This window comes from Lagenorhynchus albirostris, chromosome 19 (assembly GCF_949774975.1).
Source record: "Lagenorhynchus albirostris chromosome 19, mLagAlb1.1, whole genome shotgun sequence".
Lineage (NCBI taxonomy): Eukaryota > Metazoa > Chordata > Mammalia > Artiodactyla > Delphinidae > Lagenorhynchus > Lagenorhynchus albirostris.
Window position 1 is genome coordinate 8,836,835 of NC_083113.1, and position 19,059 is coordinate 8,855,893.

The 19,059-nt window shown below is 50.2% G+C and overlaps 2 protein-coding genes across 7 annotated transcripts in view; both read left to right on the top strand.

Moving 5' to 3' along the window:
• PLEKHA4 (pleckstrin homology domain containing A4) overlaps positions 1-2,172 on the top strand; it is a 31,053-nt gene extending 28,881 nt beyond the window's left edge. For all 6 annotated transcript variants that reach the window (XM_060131527.1, XM_060131529.1, XM_060131528.1 and 3 more), the window contains 3 exons: positions 827-885; positions 1,295-1,407; positions 1,708-2,172. In XM_060131527.1, coding sequence (XP_059987510.1) covers positions 827-885; positions 1,295-1,407; positions 1,708-1,970 — 435 coding nt within the window. In that variant the 3' untranslated portion in view covers positions 1,971-2,172. The remainder of the gene's footprint in view (positions 1-826; positions 886-1,294; positions 1,408-1,707) is intronic.
• Positions 2,173-2,291: 119 nt separating this feature from the next.
• HSD17B14 (hydroxysteroid 17-beta dehydrogenase 14) lies at positions 2,292-19,032 on the top strand. Its single transcript, XM_060131537.1, has 9 exons — positions 2,292-2,734; positions 3,244-3,282; positions 3,397-3,479; positions 4,001-4,067; positions 7,719-7,810; positions 17,413-17,517; positions 17,767-17,834; positions 17,951-18,047; positions 18,138-19,032. The coding sequence occupies exons 1-9, from the start codon at positions 2,647-2,649 to the stop codon at positions 18,309-18,311; spliced, it is 813 nt and encodes a 270-aa protein (XP_059987520.1). The 5' UTR covers positions 2,292-2,646; the 3' UTR covers positions 18,312-19,032.
• Positions 19,033-19,059: the final 27 nt, after the last annotated feature.

The following is a 19,059-nucleotide window of genomic DNA, read 5'->3' on the forward strand; positions in this document are numbered from 1 at the left end:
GCTACTGAGCCTGCGCTCTAGAGCCCGCGTGCCACAGCTACTGAGCCCGCGTGCCATGGCTACTGAAGCCCATGCACCTAGAACCCATGCTCCGCAGCAGGAGAGGCCATAGCAGTGAGAGGCCCGCGCACCGTAACAGGAGTGACCCCTGCTCACCCCAACTGGAGAAAAGCCCAGGGCAGCAGCGAAGACCCAATGCAGCCAAAAAAAAAAAAAGATAAATAAAATAAATAAATGTAAAAAATAATAATAACTTTAAAAAAATGACATACTGATATTTTTACATAAAAAGTTCACCAAGGATACATAGTCTAGGGAAGAACATACAAAGCCAGCAGCAAATCACCGTGATCTACAGAGTTGGAAAAGAATACTGTTCTTTTAAGAAGTTACATTGGTAGTGTCGGAAGAAAGGGGGGAAAAATGATCTTTACGATAGAGCAGGCACTGCCATCTCTGAGGAGCTCTGGTTAATGTGTAATGCAGATGCACACTGCACATTAGGGAGAGAGGGAGGACACACAAGCACACAGAGAGAATTTTATGTTTAATTTTTCTTGTCCTGCCTTAAAATAGCAATTTTACTTCATTAGTCTTATCTAAGTCATATGGAGAAGAGGGGTTCTTTGCAGTAAGCCTTTTACCAGAATGCAAAAGGGGGGGCGGTGATTTTCCGAACTCTTCTTGTTTTCCAGGAGCTCAAGTAAAGTTAAAAATTGGCAGTGTCTTTGGGGCAGTTTTATCCCCTTTCTGAACCCCTTCACCCTCAAAATGAGAACATGAGGACTTCCAGATGAGGAATTCTAATGCCCCAATTCCTTTGCAGCCTGTCTTGGGACACTCAGGAGCCCAGAAATGGCTTAGAAGCTCGGGGTCCTGGAGCAGGTAAGGAATTGGAGATCGGGGCAAGGAGCAGGGAAATTAGCAAAGGGGAGGAGAGTAGCATTGCTATTAATGTCTCCTGAGTACTCGTGAGTACTAAAGTACAGATCGCAGAATCTTTTAGAGACGCTTGAGTTCCTGAGGAATCAGAAAGCCCTAGTTCGCAGTGAGAACTGCAGTTCCTTGGTCTATATCAAACTCCGCCCCTCCGTCAGGAAATCTGAGAAAATTTCCGGCAACCGGACTACAAATCCCACAATGCACGCGGGCTTTTTAAAAGAGGGTCGCGCCCAGTTTAAAATCCTTTAGAGACACGTGCTAGGGACTACAACTCCCAGAAGGACACGCGGGTCACTGTGGTCCTTACTGTACTGGCTAATTATACAAGTTCCCCAAATCTCTTTCTTTCTAGTCCAAGGAACACCACCCCTTATTTGCCGACATCCGAAGGGCACCGGGAGCGAGTTCTCAGCCTCTCTCAAGCCCTGGCCACTGAGGCGTCGCAGTGGCACAGAATGATGACAGGTGAGAATGGGCTGGGGACTTTGGGCTACTGGGTTTTAGGGAAGAGGGAGTCGGAGGCCTGGAATCGTAGGTGCTGATGGGTAGGGGTCTGAGGAATCCTTTATCTTTATGAGGAGAGAGCTGGACAGGGCTTGGGAGTTCTAGATCCCAGGAAGGAGGGGCCCAGGGTCCAGGAATTCTGGGTCTGGGAGAGGAGGGAGCTGTAAGTCGGACTCCTAGGTCTGAGAGGAAAGGCCTGGGGGAGTCTGGACTTCTGGGTCCCAGAGTTTGCCATTCTCATACTCCATTCGTCCTCTCCAGGTGGAAATTTGGAGTCTCGAGGAGACCCTCTTCCCCCTGCCCCGCCGCCTCCGTCAGAGCCCCCGCCCCAGGTGTCCTCCCCCCCAAGATCTCCTCCAGCTGCCAATTCCCGCTCCTTGGGGTTCTCCCGCAGAGGTAGTGGGCGCGGCGCAGGCCCCGCCTCCTGGGAGCCGACGTGGGATTCCGGGATCGCCCCTCCCGCCCTAACCCAAGACGAGGGGGCGTGGCCTCTTCGAGTCACTCTGCTGCAGTCTAGCTTCTGACCCGCCTAAACGTAGCAACCAATCAGAGAGTGAGGGCGTGACCTGGAGGTACCCCCTGGAGATCTGGAGCCTCTCCGGGAACCTGGAGGCGTGATCTGGTCCCCTCAGGTGGCCTAGAAGGGGAGGGGTTTCTATGGCCAAAGTTTGATTTTCCCAACACTTGTCCAGATTTGGATTAAAACTTTGAACTTTTAGTCAAGAACTTTCTGTCTGAGGTTGTTACGCTGGTGTCTCTGAGGGGTAGAGCCGGAGTAGTGGGCTTCTGGGCCCCGAGGGAGAAGGGGACAAGGACCTCGGACTTGAAGGTCTGAGGAAGGAGGAAGCTCGGGGTCCAGGTTACTGGTTCTGAGGGAGGAGGGGGCTGGGGACCAGGATTCCTGGATCTGAAAGAAGAGAAGACTAGGGACCTGGAGTTTTGGGTCCGAGGGCAGAGGGGGCGAGACGGCAGGAATCCTGAGTTTGAGGGAGGAGGGGTTTGGGGATCCGGACCTCTGGGTCTGAGGGAGGACGGGGCTGGGACCAACCTTCCAGGCTTCTGGCTTTCCTGGCAACGCCCCCCAGGGCCGGGCTTCCAGGATCCAGCCCCTATTTACCGTTCGACCCCACGACCTCACCGGATTTTGAGGTGGATAGAATCCTGGAGTGAGTGACAGAGGGAGAGACAGTCTCACGCGGAATGGCAACGGGAACGCGCTATGCTGGGAAGGTGGTCGTCGTGACCGGGGGCGGGCGCGGCATCGGAGCCGGGATCGTTCGAGCCTTCGGTGAGTGGGGTCTGGCTGGCTCTGAATGTTGGGAGTCTGGGAGAGGAGGGACCCTTGGGGGCTAATTAATGGGTGTGGAAAGAAGTATCTTCTGTACTGGAATCTAGATTCTTATCTTATAAAATCCCATTTGCAAAGTTAATGAAAAGATAGGCAGTGGTAGCCTGGGGCCTGAGATTTTGGCGGATTTCCAAACGCCATTGACTCGCTTTCGGCGGGTCTCAGTAATGGCTACAAAACGGGTGGTTTGGGGGAACATGCCTCTTGCAGATTTAGGGTTTACTCCGGAACCCAGGGATGGAGGCTCAGGAGCTCCAGCAAGCACCTGGAGCAGCCAAGGAGAATATGTGTCAAAACTTCTGCCCTTTGTCCTAGGGGATTATCATGAGACTTTGGGGTCACGAGGGGAGCATAGCGGGAGACGGCCCCACTTCAGGTGGCCACTAGAGGGCACCAGAGGGCTTCGCAAAGGCCTGTGCTGGGTTAACCAGTTCTCTTCCCATCCTCAGTGGAAAGCGGTGCCCAAGTGGTTATCTGTGACAAAGATGGTGAGTGAGGGTCCCTCAGTCCTCACCCCCACCCCTCCAGGAGGAGTCCGGGTCCCCAGACCCTTCCTCCCTCTGACCCAAGAGTCCAGACCCCCAGCCCTTCTCTTCCTGCAGAGTCCGGGGGTCGGGCGCTGGAGCGGGAGCTTCCTGGCACCGTCTTTCTGCTCTGTGATGTGACTCAGGAGGAAGATGTGAGGGTGAGCGTATTTTCTGTCCCGACCCCCGGTATCTCCACTTGTTTCTCCACCCCGCCCCAGGCTTTTGCACATGCTGTTCCCTCTGCCTTCCCCCCTTCTCCTGGCTAAATTGTACCCGTCCCAGAGGTTTCAGCTCAGTATCATTTCCAGGCTTTCCCTAACTCTGCCGACCAGGTCCTGTGTCTCCTGGGAAGATTCTCCTTTATCTCCCACTCCCTCAAGGCTCTTGTCACACCTGTCATGTGGATTGGGACAAATAAATTCCTCACAGTGAGTCTCTTTCTGTAAGAGTTTTTCTCTTTCCTCAGGGTTTCTGGTCTTTCTCTTTAGCCAGTATCTCTGACATCTGCCCCCGCACCCCAGTCCCAGGTCTCTGGAGTAGTGACCGCAGTGTGAATATCACCAGTCCTCTGGTGTCTGGCCCCTCAGCTGTGACTCCTGTCCCCACCTCACTTTTGGACCCTCGGCTCCAAAAGGCCTGGTACCATCACTGCTCACTCACGAGATATCTTTCTCCTCAGACCCTCATTTCTGAGACCATCCACCGTTTCGGCCGCCTGGATTGTGTAGTCAACAGCGCTGGCTACCGTGAGTCATGAGTCCTGAGGGCTGTTCTCCACTGGTGTCAACCCACCTCCTGGCTTCCCACCCCAATGCTGACTCTGTTCCATCCCTGCTGTGTGCCCCCAGGCCTGTGCCCTTAGCCCTTTTATGCATCCGTTTCTACATCTCTAAAATGAAAATCACCATCCTTGTCATCATTATAGGGTCATTGTGAGTATGGAATAGTGTAACTGCTCAGCCTCATAATTGCCGGAACTGTCTTGGGCACATAGCTACCATCTTGTAGCCTCAATTTCTTATCTATGAAGTGAGGCTGATGGCCCTTTTTCCATGACTGAGGTGATGTACTCTCTACACATGGTCTATAGGGCTTGGTGTGGAGGCTTTGAAGGGAAATTGCCATCAGCTTCCTGCTTACCCTTCGTAAGAATGCCTCACGTTGGTAAACCAAGGCTCAGAGAGGTGAATTGATTGGACTGGGGTCACACAGCAAGGCCGTGGTAGAAAGAAGCCTCTCTTATTGGCTGGGCAACTTTGAGCAATTGACTTACCCTCTCTGGGCTGCACTTCCCTTCTCTGTTGTAAGAATTTAGAGACGGCAGATACTAGTGCATCCTTTCTCTCTGTGTCCTTGATCCTTTCAACAGATATTTATTGAGCATCTACTATGCCCCACATTCTGTCCTAGGGACTGGGGATTTAGCAGTGAACAAAACTGACCAAGCATTCCTGTCCTCATGGGATTCACATTGTAGAGGAAGGAAATAGACAAGAAAAGACAGATACAGTTAATCCTCATTATTTGCGGATTCCGTATTTGCGAACTCACCTCCTTGCAGGGTGGGTGGTAATCCCAGAAGCAGTACTCACTGCGCTTTCCCGGTATTCACGGACATGGGCAGAGAGGCAAAAATTTGAGTTGCCCGTAGCACATGTTCCCAGCTAAGGTCAAACATGGTGATGCTCTGCCCTCTGGGTTTAGCTTTCAAACAGAGAGATGCCCAGAGGTGGAGACGGGAGAGGGCAGTGTCTGTAAGGAGCTCCCTCTGGGGTCAGCTGGATGGGTTTGAATCCCAGCTCTGGCATCTGTGAGTGGGCCAGCCTCAGGCAAGTCACTTAACACTTCCTTATTTGCAAAATAAATAAAATAGAGTCTGCCAGTATGGGTTGTTTTTAGGATTTAAGGTTATAATATTTATGTTAGATAGCCATATAACTATATACATATACATATGTACATATATACATACACATATATGTCCTGTCTTAGTCTCTTCATGCTGCTATAACAGAAATACCGTGGACTGGGTGGCTTAAATGACAAACATTTATTTCTCACAGTTCTGGAGGCTGCAAAGTCCAAGATCAAGTCAGAAGCAGATTTGGTGTTGGGTGAGGGCCTGCTTGCTGGGGCCTCACATGGTGGAAGGAACGAAGGACCTCACGGGGGTCCCTTTTATAAGGGCACTAATCCCATTCAAGAGGGAGCCATCCTTGTGACTTAACTCCCACAGAACCCCACCTCCAAATACCATCACATTGGAGGTTAGGATTTTAACATAAGGAATTTGGGGGGCGGGACACAAACTTTCAGTTAATAGCATGTATATGTTATAATGTAATATTATATATATGTATTTCCCCCAGGAGCAATGGGTCAATAGTCACTAATTCAGTGTTCACTGTGACTTTGTGGACTATAGCTGCCTCGAATAAGGATAATTGATTGTATATATTAGCATGTCTGGTACTGATAAAGACTATGAAGAAAAATAAATCTGATTGAGGGCTTAGAGAATGGCAGGGGCTGTTTTGTACAGAGGGTCTGGAGTGGATTCTCTGAAGATGTTTGAACTGTTCTCTGAAGGAAGCAAGGCCATAAGCCCTGGGTCTCCAGGAGGAATAATCCAATATTTCATTAACTTTCCATTATCTTGTTTCCTATCTCTCTGTCCCTTCATCCACTTTGACTCTTAAAGCCTTTGGAAGGTTCAGGGTCCATTTTTCCCAGTTTCTATTTTTTTTTTCCTGTTCTTACTCCTATCTTTCCTGCTTCTTTTCTTCTGAATGTTGATTTGTCTGTCCCTCTTCCATCCACCCAGTTCTTTCTATTTTTTTTTTTTTAGTATTTATTTATTTGGCTGTGCCGGGTCTTAGTTTCGACACGTGGGATCTTTTAGTTGTGGCTTACAGGATCTAGTTCCCTGACCAGGGATCAAAGCCAGGCCCCCTGCATCGGGAGTGCAGAGTCTTAACCACTGGACCACCAGGCAAGTCCCCTCTTTCTATTTATTTAACAAATACATTTATAGTACTAAGTGTCAGGCAAAAATATTGACTTGTGAAATTTATAAGCCTAAGAACAAAGTGTTATCCTCATTCTGCAGATGAGGAAACAGGCACAGGGGGCAAAGTGACTTGCCTAAAGTCACACAGCCAAGAAGTGTCAGAGCTAAGATTTGAACCCAGGCCTTCTGGCCCTGAGACTGTTTTTTTGTTTGTTTCTTCTTTTGATGCTCCTTTTAATTTTTTAAATATTTGTTTATTTATTTGGTTGCACCAGGTCTTAGTTGCGGCTCCAGGGCTCCTTTAGTTGCGGCTTGCCAGCTCCTTAGTTGCGGAATGCAAACTCTTAGTTGTGGAATGCAAACTCTTAGTTGCGGCATGCAAACTCTTAGTTGCGGCATGCATGTGGGATCTAGTTCCCTGACCGGGGATCAAACGTCGGCCCCCTGCATTGGGAGCGCAGAGTCTTATCCACTGCGCCACCAGGGAAGTCCCTGCTCCTTTTAATTTTTTTTAATTGAAGTATAGTTAATTTATAGTCTTATGTTAGCTTCAGGTGTACACCATAGAGATTCAGTATTTTTGCAGACTATATTCCATTATAGGTTATTTCAAGATAATGGCTATAATTCCCTGTGCTATACCATATATCCTTGTTGCTTATCTACTTTATATATAGTAGTTTGTATCTGTAGTAGTTTGTATACTCCTGATTTGTCCCTCTCTCCTTCCTTCTCCCCTTTGGTAACCACAAGTTTGTTTTCTATATCTGAGTCTGTTTCCATTTTGCATATATATTTACTTGTATTATTTGTTAGATTTCACATATAAGTGATATCATACAGTTTTTGTCTTTCTCTGACTTATTTCACTAAGCATAATATTCTCTAGGTTCATCCATGTTGCTGCAAATGGCGATATTTCATTCTTTTTTTTTTTTTTTTTTTTGCGGTACGCGGGCCTCTCACTGTCGTGGCCTCTCCTGCTGCGGAGCACAGGCTCTGGACGCGCAGGCTCAGCGGCCATGGCTCACGGGCCCAGCCGCTCCGCGGCATGTGGTATCCTACCGGACCGGGGCACGAACCCTGGTCTCTCAACCACTGCGCATCGGCAGGCGGACTCTCAACCACTGCGCCACCAGGGAAGCCCCCATTCTTTCTTTTAAGGCTAATATTCCAAGTGTACATACAAACCACATCTTCTTAATCCAATTTTGAGACTACTTTTTTAGTAACCGCTATGCAGCCTCCTTTCCTTTTCAGGACCCTTGACCCTCTAGTCTGCCACTCCTCCCCCCTGCACCCCGCAGTGCCTATTTCCCTTCCCTGCTCTCCTGTCTTCATGGTTCCCTCATCCTCTGCTCTCTCTCTCTTCCACCCCCACCCTTAGATCCACCTCCGCAGTGGCCCGAGGAGACCTCTGCCCAGGGCTTCCGGCAGCTGCTGGAGCTGAACCTGCTGGGGACGTACACCCTGACCAAGGTGAGCAGCCACCTGACGGTGAGATTGTCAGACCCACTTTGTCTCAGAGCCAAATGTTTTCTGTGCCTTGCTTTGATCTTATTCCAGAAGGACTCCATTTTTGTAGAAAAGAAATGCATGCAGATCCCTACAGCTGGCCAAAGCTACCTGTGTTGCTACATAGCCCAGTCTTCTTAGGAACCTTCCAGAACCTTCCAAAGTGGTGTGGTGGTAGTGGTGGGGGATGTTAAGGATCTGGAGAAAGGAGTTAGGACAAGGAATCAGTAATAGACAGTCACAGGTTTGCTACCCAGTGAATAGCTATCAGGAGCAAAGAGTATCTCCTTCTACCTCTACACCTTTCCTCTGAATCTTCCCCAAATCGCCTCCTACTTACTACCTCAGTTCAAATACCATCTCTTCAGAAAGGCCTTTCCTGACTACTCGCTCATATGGCAGCTACTTGTACATATTCGTTCTCTGTGATAACCACTTATTTTCATCAAAGTACTTTTTATTTATTTATTTAATTTACCATCATAATACTTTTTTTTTTTTTTTGCTGTGCTGTGGGACTTGTAGGATCTTTGTTCCCCGACCAGGGATCGAACCCGTGCTTCCTGCAGTGGAAATGCAGAGTCCTAACCACTAGACTGCCAGGGAACTCCCCATTATAATACTTTTAAAAAATTATTTATTTATTTTTGGCTGCGTTGGGTCTTCATTGCCGCGCGCCGGCTTTCTCCAGTTGTGGCGAGCGGGGGCTACCCTTTGTTGCAGTATGTGGGCTTCTCATTGCGGTGGCTTCTCTTTGTTGCGGAGCACGGGCCCTGGAGCGTGCGGGCTCAGTAGCTGTGGTGCACGGGCTTAGTTGCTCCGCGGCATGTGGGATCTTCCCGGACCAGGGATCAAACCTGTGTACCCTGCATTGGCAGGCAGATTCTTAATCACTGCGCCACCAGGGAGGCCCCTATTCTGTCATTCTTGTTTCTTGTTGACTCCTCACTTTTTCTTTTCTTTACCTTTTCTGGAGTATTTGAAAGCAAATCTCAGATATCATTATTTCACCCATAAATAAAATAATTCAGTATGATCTTTACTAGATAAGGGGTTTTTTTTGGTTTGTTTTTTAAGTGTGTATCTATGTGCTCTTTTAGACAGGGGGGTGGTCAGAAGGCTTCTCTAAGAGGTGACATTTGAGTCAAGACCCCAAGGAGGTATGTGGGCAATTGTGGTCCAGCAGAGGAGCAGCCAGTGCAAAGGCCCTGGGGTGGGAGTGCTTGGCGTGTAGGAGGGACAGCGAGGAAGGCAGCGTGACTGAAGCAGACGAAGCAGGGAGAGGCTGGAAGTTGAGGGCAGATCGTGCTGGGTCTTGTAAACCTTGGAGAGGACTTGGGTTTGACACTGTGTGAGCTGGGAGCCATAGAGTGCTCAGAGCAGAGGAACTCTAACTGTTGTAAGTGGGATCTGGTGCCATCTGGTGCCCAGCCCAGGCAGTTGGATAATCTGTCTCTCAACCAATCAACCCTGGCTCCTGTCCCCAGTTTCTGTTCACCTTCTAAGATTGGCCCCTCCTGGGAATTCCCTGGGGGTCCAGTGGTTAGGACTGCACGCTTTCACTGCGGAGGGCATGGGTTCAATCCCTGGTCTGGGAAGTAAGATCCCGCAAGTCAGTGGTATGCGGCCAAAATAATGATAACAAAAGATTGGCACCTCCGTACAATAAGGCATGCACACACCACAGCCCGTAAAGGGTATGTGCGTGTGTGTATTTTTTTTCCCTTCCTTGGCCGTGCCGACGGCATGTGAGATCTTAGCTGCCCCACCACGGACCGAACCTGAGCCCCTCGCGTTGGAAGCAGGGATCCTTAACCACTGGACCACCAGGGGCTTCCCGTGTGTGTGTGTGTGTGTGGTTTTTTTTTTCTTTCTCTCCTTCCCTCATTAATTGCCTAATTGCCAGCATTTTTTAAAAGAGAGAAATTTCTCCCAAACACCTGGATTTCTGGTTTCTCTTGAAAAGTTGGCCAACTGCCTCCATGGCAAGGGCTCCCCACTGTACCCCAATCCCCAGCTCTCCCTCCTTGGCCTCCTGACCCTGTTACCTGTGAGTGGCTGGTGCAGAAGCCTCACAGGAGGGTCTAGATCTGGGGTCCCCCTGCCTGGGTTCTCTGTCCCTTCCTACTTGTAACATCAGGCAAGATTCTCAGTCTCTGCACCTAGGTTTTCTCATCTGTAGAAGGAGGCTAATAGTGGTAGTAATTCACAGCGTTGTCCTGAGAATTGAATGAGATTAAATTAAATACCCACAAAGTCCTCAGAACATACCTGGCACAGAGGTTACTGTCTGCAAGGTATTATTGTTTATCGTGAACCTTGCCCCATTCTGTTTCTTGTGGCCGATCCACCTCACTCGGTTTGCGGTCTCTGAGATACATATTGGGCAAGTGAATCCTTCTACTGGGAGAAGTAGAAGGGAAAAGGTGAAGTTTGAGCTCGACCTTGAATGGGAGGGAAGGAAGTAGAGAAGTAGGACACAGGGTGTTTCACTTGCCAAAAGAGTGTGCAAAGGCCCTGGGGCAGAAACAACCTGGGTGTATTTTAAGAACAGGAGAACCTCCATCTCCTTCTCCCTTTAGCAGTTACAAGCATTTTGTTAAGCTTGTTCTATCCATTGCCTCCTGCCATCCCCTACCCAGACATCATATAATTTCATTAGTAAGAACTTCATGAATACTACCAATGGATTAGAACGTTTATTTATTTTTATTTTTTTTGCTGTACGTGGGCCTCTCACTGTTGTGGCCTCTCCCGTTGCGGAGCACAGGCTCCGGACGCGCAGACTCAGCGGCCATGGCTCACGGGCCCAGCCGCTCCGCGGCATGTGGGATCTTCCCGGACCGGGGCACGAACCGGCGTCCCCTGCATCGGCAGGCGGACTCTCAACCACTGCGCCACCAGGGCAGCCCTATTTATTTTTATTTTGACATAATTTAAGACTTAATTAAGACTTATTGCCCGGATAATACAGAGGAGTCCTGTATACGCAGACTCCTGTTGTTAACATTTTACCACATTTGCTTTATTCTTCTATCTCTCTATTTGAGAGTAAGTTGCAAGCATGATGTCTATTTACCCTTCAGTGCTTTGGAGGGTATTTCCTAAAAACTAGAACATTCTCTTACACAGTCATAGTAACATTAACATTGATATCATGATCTTAGCTAATCTAGAGACTTTCTTATTCAGATTATTAGAATTCTTATCACGGTACCGTGGCCACACCTGTGTTAGTCGGGGTTCCCCCAGAAGCAGAGTCCAGGTGGGGACTGAAAGGCAGGATGGATGGAAGGCGATCCCAGGAATTGCTTCCTTCAGCCTGGGGAGTAGTTGCTAGGCAGTTGATGAAGGGCGTCACCAAGCAAGTTACCACCAGGTGGGGCACCATCCCCTGGGGGCACTCTGGGATTCAGCGAGAAACATGCACCTCAGAGTTATCCCCCTATCTAAGAGGCAAGGGAGAGCCAAATACTGTTTTAACTTAAAAATACATTTGGGGGGTCTTCCCTGGTGGTCCAGTGGTTAGGACTCCGCGCGTTCACTGCCAAGGGCCTGGGTTCAATCCCTGGTCTGGGAATTAAGATCCTGCAAGCAGTGTGGGGTGACCAAAAAAAAAAAAAAATTTAACTTCATGTTAATAATTAAAATTAAGACTTTTTTACATGACCAAATTACTATTAGATCTCCTAAGAAAATTAACAGTAATTTCTTAATACCGTTTCATACCCAAGCCCTATTTAAATTCACCCAGTTGTTCGCAAATGTCTTATTATAGTTGGTTTGTTCACACCAAGCTCCAAAGTCTGCCGATTGCATTTGGTTTTTCAGAGGGCAGAGACTTTTGTCTGCTTCTTCCTGCCTCTATCCCAGTGCCTGTTGTAAAGCAATTTGTCAACATGTGTAAGTTGCTGCCATTATCACCATTGTCATCATTATAACCATCACCACCGTCATCATCATCACCATCATTCCCATCACCACCATCATCATCATTAACATCGTCATAGCCATCTTCACCATTATTGCCATCACCACCCTCATCATCATTATAATCATCACCACCATGGCTCCCATCACCCTCACTGTCATCATTATTAAACCATCATCATTACCATCTTCACCATCATTGCCGTCATCATCATTGTAACCATCACCACCATCACTACCATCACCATTATCATCATCATTATTTACCACCATCATCATGACCATCTTCACCATCATTGCCGTCATCATCATTGTAACCATCACCACCATCACTACCATCACCATTATCATCATTATTTACCACCATCATCATGACCATCTTCACCATCATTGCCATCACCACCATCATCACCATCATTCCCATCACCACCATGACTGCCATCATCATCGTCATCATTTACCACCATCATGACCATCTTCACCATCATCACCATCATCACCATCATCATCATTATAACCATCACTGCCATCATCGTCATCGTTATTAAATCATCATATTACCATCTTCACCATCATTGCCATCATCCCCCCATCATTATCATCATTACCTTCATCACCATCATCATCATCACCACCACCAATGTCCCTTGAAAGCTCTTTAAATGTTGATTCTGGGACCCCAGGCCTCCTGAATCAGAACCTCTGGGTCTTTGGCCTCCCTGGTGGATTCTGACACAAGCCAAAGTGAGCCATTCCCTAGGCTAGAGAAAACAACAGAGGAATTAGGGATATTTATATAGTTAAGGAAATGAGATCTCGTCAGTAAGGATCGCAGAAGATGTTTGAGCACAGGAGTGTCTATTGTAGACTCTCAGAGCTGGATTGGTTCTTAGAGACCTATCCATTCGTTCATCTATTTAGTCATCAAAGACTGACCAAGCATTCGTAGGTGCTGGGGATACACCACGTGGTCTTTGCCCTTGTGGAGTTTATAGTCATGGGGCAGCCAAGTGTTACTAAATAAACAAGAGACGAGTTTATATGGGTGAGTGTGTTCTGGTGCTGGTTTGTTCTGGCCGTCAGGGTAGGCTTTTTGCAGGAAGTGAAACATGAATGACATTAGCTAGGGGAGAGGTGGGGCAAAGGGAGGGAGTCGGGCCATCAAGAGTCCAGTGGGTCCTTGATGGAGCTACACGGAGACGCAGGTGCTCCTGGCAGAGAACAGCCTGTGCAGAGGCCTGGCTGTGGGAGAGAGTTAGGAGCTCTCAAGGTGCTGAGTGCAGTGAGTGAAGGGGGTGGTACAGGAAGGGGTTGGGGGGCAGATATATCAGGCTTGGATGGCCATGCTGAGGCATCTGGTCTTGACCTCAAGAGCAACAGGAAGCCATAGAAGGTATTTGAGCAAGGAAGTGATGTGAGCCCATTAATACTAACAGATCATTAGTAGTAACAGATCATTCTGTCTCTTGTATGAGGAACAAATCTGTGGGCAAAGTGGGGTGAGAATTCGTATCAGGAGATGATCGTACTTGTGCACATGAGAAGAGCTGGCCTTCAAGGCCTCACACACTCTGGCCCCTGTTGCTCCTCTGATCTCACTTCCCACCGCAGTGGCCTCCTGGCTGCTAAACACACCCAGCCTGGTTCTGCCTCAGGGCCTTTGCACACGCTGTTCCCTCTGCCCAGCATGGTTTTCTCTAAGAAATGCCTACAGCTCACACCTGGACTCAAAATGCTCAAATCTGGGACTTCCCTGGCAGTCCAGTGGTTAAGACTCCAAGCTTCCACTGCAGGGGGCATGGGCAGGTTCAATCCCTGGTCCAGGAACTAAGATCCCGCAAACTGTGAGGAGAGGACCCCCCAAAAAAGAATGAAAAAAAACCCCTCAAATCTCACCTTCCCAAAGCCCTCCCTTGGGCACCCTGTTTGAAACTGCACCCAGCCCAACACTCCCATTCCCCCTCCTCCTGCTCTCCTTCTTGTTTCATATCCCTAATTACACTCTAGAACATTTCATAGTGCACTTGTATCTGTTTCTTGCTGCCTCCCCATGGAACTTGGGCTCCACAAGGGCAGAAATCTCTCCCGGTCTTGTTTCCTGCAGTGTCCACAGCATCTACCCCAGTACCTGGCACATAATAGGTCCTCACGAAATGCCTGTGAAATGAATTAACAAGGTGGAGGGAATTGTAGAGATTCAAGAGCTCCTTGGTGATGGGTCTGATGAGGAACTGAGGGTGAGGGAGGCTCTGGAAGACCCCCAGATCTCCTGGGTCTCCGGCTTGAGAAACTGGGTGGGAGCGGGCCCCATGTCAGAGGCTGGGAACCAGGAAGAGGGGCAGATTTTAGAGGGAGACAGTGGGGTAGGTTTTGCACTTGAGACACGGAGATGAAAATGCCCGAGGGGGCCAGGTCAGGAGCTCCAGAAGGGGGCTCCAAGGGCGATTTAGGAGATGCTGGTGGAAACCCAGTAAAGTGGGGGGTTCCCACGGCAGGGCGAGGAGAGCAAGAAGCAGACCCAGGAACCTGAACATTTAGGAGACCTGGAGTCAGGCCAGGGAGAGCCTGCAGGAGTTCTCTGAGCGAGCCAGGCTGTTTCAAATCGGGCGTCTGAAGGGAGGAAGGGAAAGAGGGACAGGGAGAGTCAGCAGGTCTCTTACCAGCAGGTCCCTGATGCAGCTACACAGAGGTACAGGCGACCTTGGCAGGAGGAGTGGGGGAGGATGCCTGCCAAGGAATGCCTTGGGTTAGGGCTGGAAAGGGGCCACAAGGAGCATGGGGCAAATATTTATTGAACGCTAGCTGTGTGCCCAGTGCTGAGATGAGGGTGGTGAATGAACCCGTCTCAGCCCCCATGGACCTCACCTTTGCAGGTTGGGGGAGGGGAGGGAGTTAAACAGCTGGGCAGGGAGTGATGAGGATTAAGGAGAGAAATATGGCCAGGGCAGGGCCTGGGGAGTCAGGGTTTCAAGGCTGGTGAGAGTGAGCGGAGACAGGGAGGAGAACACTTAGAGTTGTCAGAAGTTTCTTTTTTTTTTTAAGATTTTTTTTTTTGCGGTACGCGGGCCTCTCACTGTTGTGGCCTCTCCCGTTGTGGAGCACAGGCTCCGGACGCGCAGGCTCAGTGGCCATGGCTCACGGGCCCAGCCGCTCTGCGGCACGTGGGATCTTCCCGGACCGGGGCACGAACCCGTGTCTCCTGCATCGGCAGGCGGACTCTCAACCACTGCGCCACCAGGGAAGCCCTAGATTTTTTTTTTTTTTTTTGATGTGGACCATTTTTAAAGTCTTTATTGAGCTTGTTACAATATTGCTTCTGTTTTATGTTTTGGTTTTTTGTCTGCCAGGCACATGGGATTTTAGCTCCCCGGGCAGGGATCGAACCTGTACCCCCTGCAGTGCAAGAGTGGAGTCTTAACCACTGGACCGCCAGGGAAGTCCCAAGTTGTCAGAAGTTATTTGCTTATGGGTTTTGGTCTCAGATGGCCAAGCCTCAAATACTGGCTCGTGACCGATCACATGACCCTCTGAGCATCAGTCACCCTTTCGCTCCTCAGCCTCCTCACCCGGAGGAAGGCGCTGTCGACTAGACCTCATTTTAGGGTTGTCGTGAGGATTAAATGAGCTAATCTGTGTAAAGAGCTGAGAACAGGACTTCCCTGCTGGAGCAGTGGTTAAGAATCCGCCTGCCAATGCAGGGGACACGGGTTGGAGCCCTGGTCTGGGAAGATCCCGCATGCCGCAGAGCAACTAAGCCAGTGCACCACAACTACTGAGCCTGCGCTCTAGAGCCCGCAAGCCACAACTACTGAGCCTGTGCACCACAACTACTGAGGCTGCGCTCTAGAGCCTGCGAGCCACAACTACTGAGCCCATGTGCTACACTACTGAAGCTCGCGTGCCTAGAGCCCGTGCTCCGCAACAAGAGAAGCCACCACAATGAAAAGCCCGAGCACTGCAATGCAGAGTAGCCCCCGCTCACCGTGACTAGAGAAAGCCTGTGCGCAGCAACGAAGACCCAGCGCTGCCAGAAATAAATAAATAAATTTATAAAAAAAATAGCTGAGAACAGGGGCAGGCGCATAATAGATCCTCAATAAATTCATTCATTGATGCCAAAGATATTTATTGAACACCTACTATGTGCCAGACACCTTAGTATGGGGGATGAATCAAAATAAGAAATTCCAACTGTCCCTCATAGGTTTTTGCATTCTGGTGGGAGAAACACAGAATAAACAAATAAGCAAGTAATAAAAATATATATGGCATGTCAGAAGGAGGTGTGTGACACAGGGAAAAGGAATCAGGAAGAGGGCTGGGGACCCAGGGGTAGGCAGGTTGCAGTTTTAAATAGAACAGTGAGGGAATCCTCACTGAGAAGATGACATTTGAACAGGATTTGAAGTTGCTGAGGGGATAGTATTGTCCCACTTTAGCCCTGAAACTATGGACCGAATGTCCCATGTCCCCAGAAAACTGGGGAAAGTTGGTCACCCTAGGAGTGAGTCACATGCTGTGTCAGGAGAAACATTCTGAGCAGAGGGAACAGCAAATGCAAAGGCCCTGAGGTTGGAACTCGGGGAGTGTTTGAAGATAGAGCACTGAGGACAGGGTGGAGGCTGTTTCTGGGGGAGTGGAGGTTAGAAAGAGCTGGTGGGGTGAACCGGAGAGAGAGAGTTAATTTAGCTTCCCATTCTGAGTATCCCTTGGGTGAGCCAGCCTGTGCCCATTAATCTTTCATGGCAGGAACAGTCCTTGCCCAAGGCAAGCAAGGGGAGGGATAGAATTTAAGTTTATTCAAGGTCATGTGTAATGGAAGAACAGAGAGACCGACTGGGAGGGAGAGAGAAGGAAAGGGAGAGAGAGAGAGTTGAGAGTTAGTTTAGGGACCTCCTGATAGCCAGGGGTTGCCAATTCTGTTGGCAGAATAGGGAGTACATTTCATGAAGTCTTCCCATGTCACATTCTGACCACAGAGCTTTCCCTAAAACTCAGAGAAACCATCTTCCCCTCCACGGATAAAGAGATTCCTCCCATTTTTGTAAAATATGCAGCCATCTTGGTCTCTCTTGCATTTTCCTATCTTGTTATGGACAGGAGTTTTTTTTGTTTGTTTTTGTTTTTTGCAGTACGCAGGCCTCTTACTGTTGTGGCCTCTCCTGTTGCGGAGCACAGGCTCCAGATGCGCAGAGTCAGCAGCCATGGCTCACAGGCCCAGCCACTCCGCGGCATGTGGGATCTTCCCGGACTGGGGCACGAACCCGTGTCCCCTGCATCGGCAGGTGGACTCTCAACCACTGCGCCACCAGGGAAGCCCTGGACAGGAGTTTTGAGTAATATACAAAAAGGCCTAGAGAGAGACACAGGGACCCTGAGAGAGGGGGACAAGGACACAGAAAGGGGAGGCAGAGACAGAAAAATCCCTTCCAGACAAGGAGAGACTCCTTAAGGGGTGAGACCCAGAGGCCCTGGGGCAAACCAGAGAAGGTGCACCCAGAACCCTGGCTGCTGCCCCTACAGCTTCCCAGATCAACTAGTGAGCATACCCGGGAGATGGCCATCAGGATGCATTTCAACGGGGCAGGCGGAGATCCAGGGGCTTGGGTGGCTTACTCTGCTTTCTGTCTCCCCAGCTCGCCCTCCCTCACTTGCGCAAGAGCCGCGGGAATGTCATCAACATCTCCAGCCTGGTTGGGGCAATTGGCCAGTCCCAGGCGGTTCCCTATGTGGCCACCAAGGTACACCACCGAGGTAGCCTGCCCCTTCCTTCAGGAACCTCAGCCCTGAGGCATGGCCACCTGTGACATGGTGTTATACATCAAGGGTCTCCCAAAAGACAGAGCCTGGTGCAGCCCAATGAAACCTGCAGGGAGAGCGTGACTTCCCTCTTCTGATGCCCCTGCTTGATGCCCCCTGGTTGGGAGGAGAGGACAAAAGGAACCTCATCTTCTCTGGTCTGAACTTTCTCCATGTCCCGTCTTCTGCAGGGGGCAGTAACAGCCATGACCAAAGCCTTGGCCCTGGATGAGAGTCAATATGGTGTCCGTGCCAACTGGTGAGCAGCTCCACATGGGCTGAGAGCCTGCTGGGGGAGCTGGGAAGACTGGGAGTGAGCCCAGGAGGCAGTGTTTGCGGCAGACTTCCCTGACCCCCTCTCCTGCCTCACCCCAGCATCTCCCCAGGAAACATCTGGACCCCACTGTGGGAAGAGCTGGCAGCCTCAACGCCTGACCCCACAGTCACAATCCGAGAGGGCATGCTGGCCCAGGTAGGAGTGGGATCCAGGGCCAGGTGGCATGGGGGTGGTGGTCAGGTGGTGGCTTCTCTTGACCCTCCTTTTCCCCTTGTCTCTCCCCAGCCCCTGGGCCGCATGGGCCAGCCAGCGGAGGTGGGGGCTGCCGCTGTTTTCCTGGCCTCCGAAGCCAGCTTCTGCACTGGGATTGAGCTGCTAGTGACTGGGGGTGCGGAGCTGGGGTATGGGTGCAAGGCAGGTCGGGGCACCCCCGTGGAGGCCCCCACCATCCCTTCGTGATCTCCCACATTTCCACTTGGGCTTCCCTGACTAGGGCTCTCCCACCCAAAACTCAGTCTCCCAAATTCCAGTCCCCCACCCAACTCTAGACATCAAGCCCACTTACCAATGTGCCAAACCACCGCACAGGTTCCCTTAAAAGCGCTCTGCAGCCAGAAGGAGGAAGCCATCATTACATTTATTTTCGGCCCTTTATGAGTCCTATCACACCAGGACCCCGTCCCCCCGCCCCACCCAGCCCCACGCATTCCCACGCGTGGCCTGGACCCGAGGGACTACAACTCCCGGCAGGCTTTGCAGCAGGAGCCTGTAGCCAGGGTCTCCTGGGAAATGTATTGCAGGTCGGCTTCACCAGCTCGCTAATTAAAAAGGCCCGTAGGGGAGAGTAAATTAAGCTCCGATTAGGAAATAACGGAGGAGGTAAAGCAAAAAGATCTGCACTTTATTCTTGGCGCTTAGGGAAAAGGAGTTTTGACCTTGCTGCCCGCGGAGTAGGAGGGTGGCCAGCGCCAAAAGTCCTGATGGAAGAGAAAGCCGTCGGGTTGAAACTCCCGGGTCGGAGGGAGGAAAGGCTTGGGGGCTGGACTCCTGGGTTTCTGGAGGAGGAAACTAGGGAAGAGGGAGGAGGAAACTAAGGGGCGTGGACTCCCGGGCTGGGAGGAGGGGGACTCGGTTCCCCGAGGTGGGAAGAGGGGCCCAGTTGGGGGTAAGTCCCCCAGGTGTGGAGGTGGAGCTGCATCGCTGCTGC

Coding starts and splice junctions, on each gene's coding strand:
- HSD17B14 (XM_060131537.1), top strand. CDS start 2,647: ATGGCAACGGGAACGCGCTATGCTGGGAAGGTGGTCGTCGTGACCGGG. Junction 3,283..3,396: donor GGTTATCTGTGACAAAGATG/GTGAGTGAGGGT, acceptor CTCTTCCTGCAG/AGTCCGGGGGTCGGGCGCTG. Junction 3,480..4,000: donor CTCAGGAGGAAGATGTGAGG/GTGAGCGTATTT, acceptor CTTTCTCCTCAG/ACCCTCATTTCTGAGACCAT.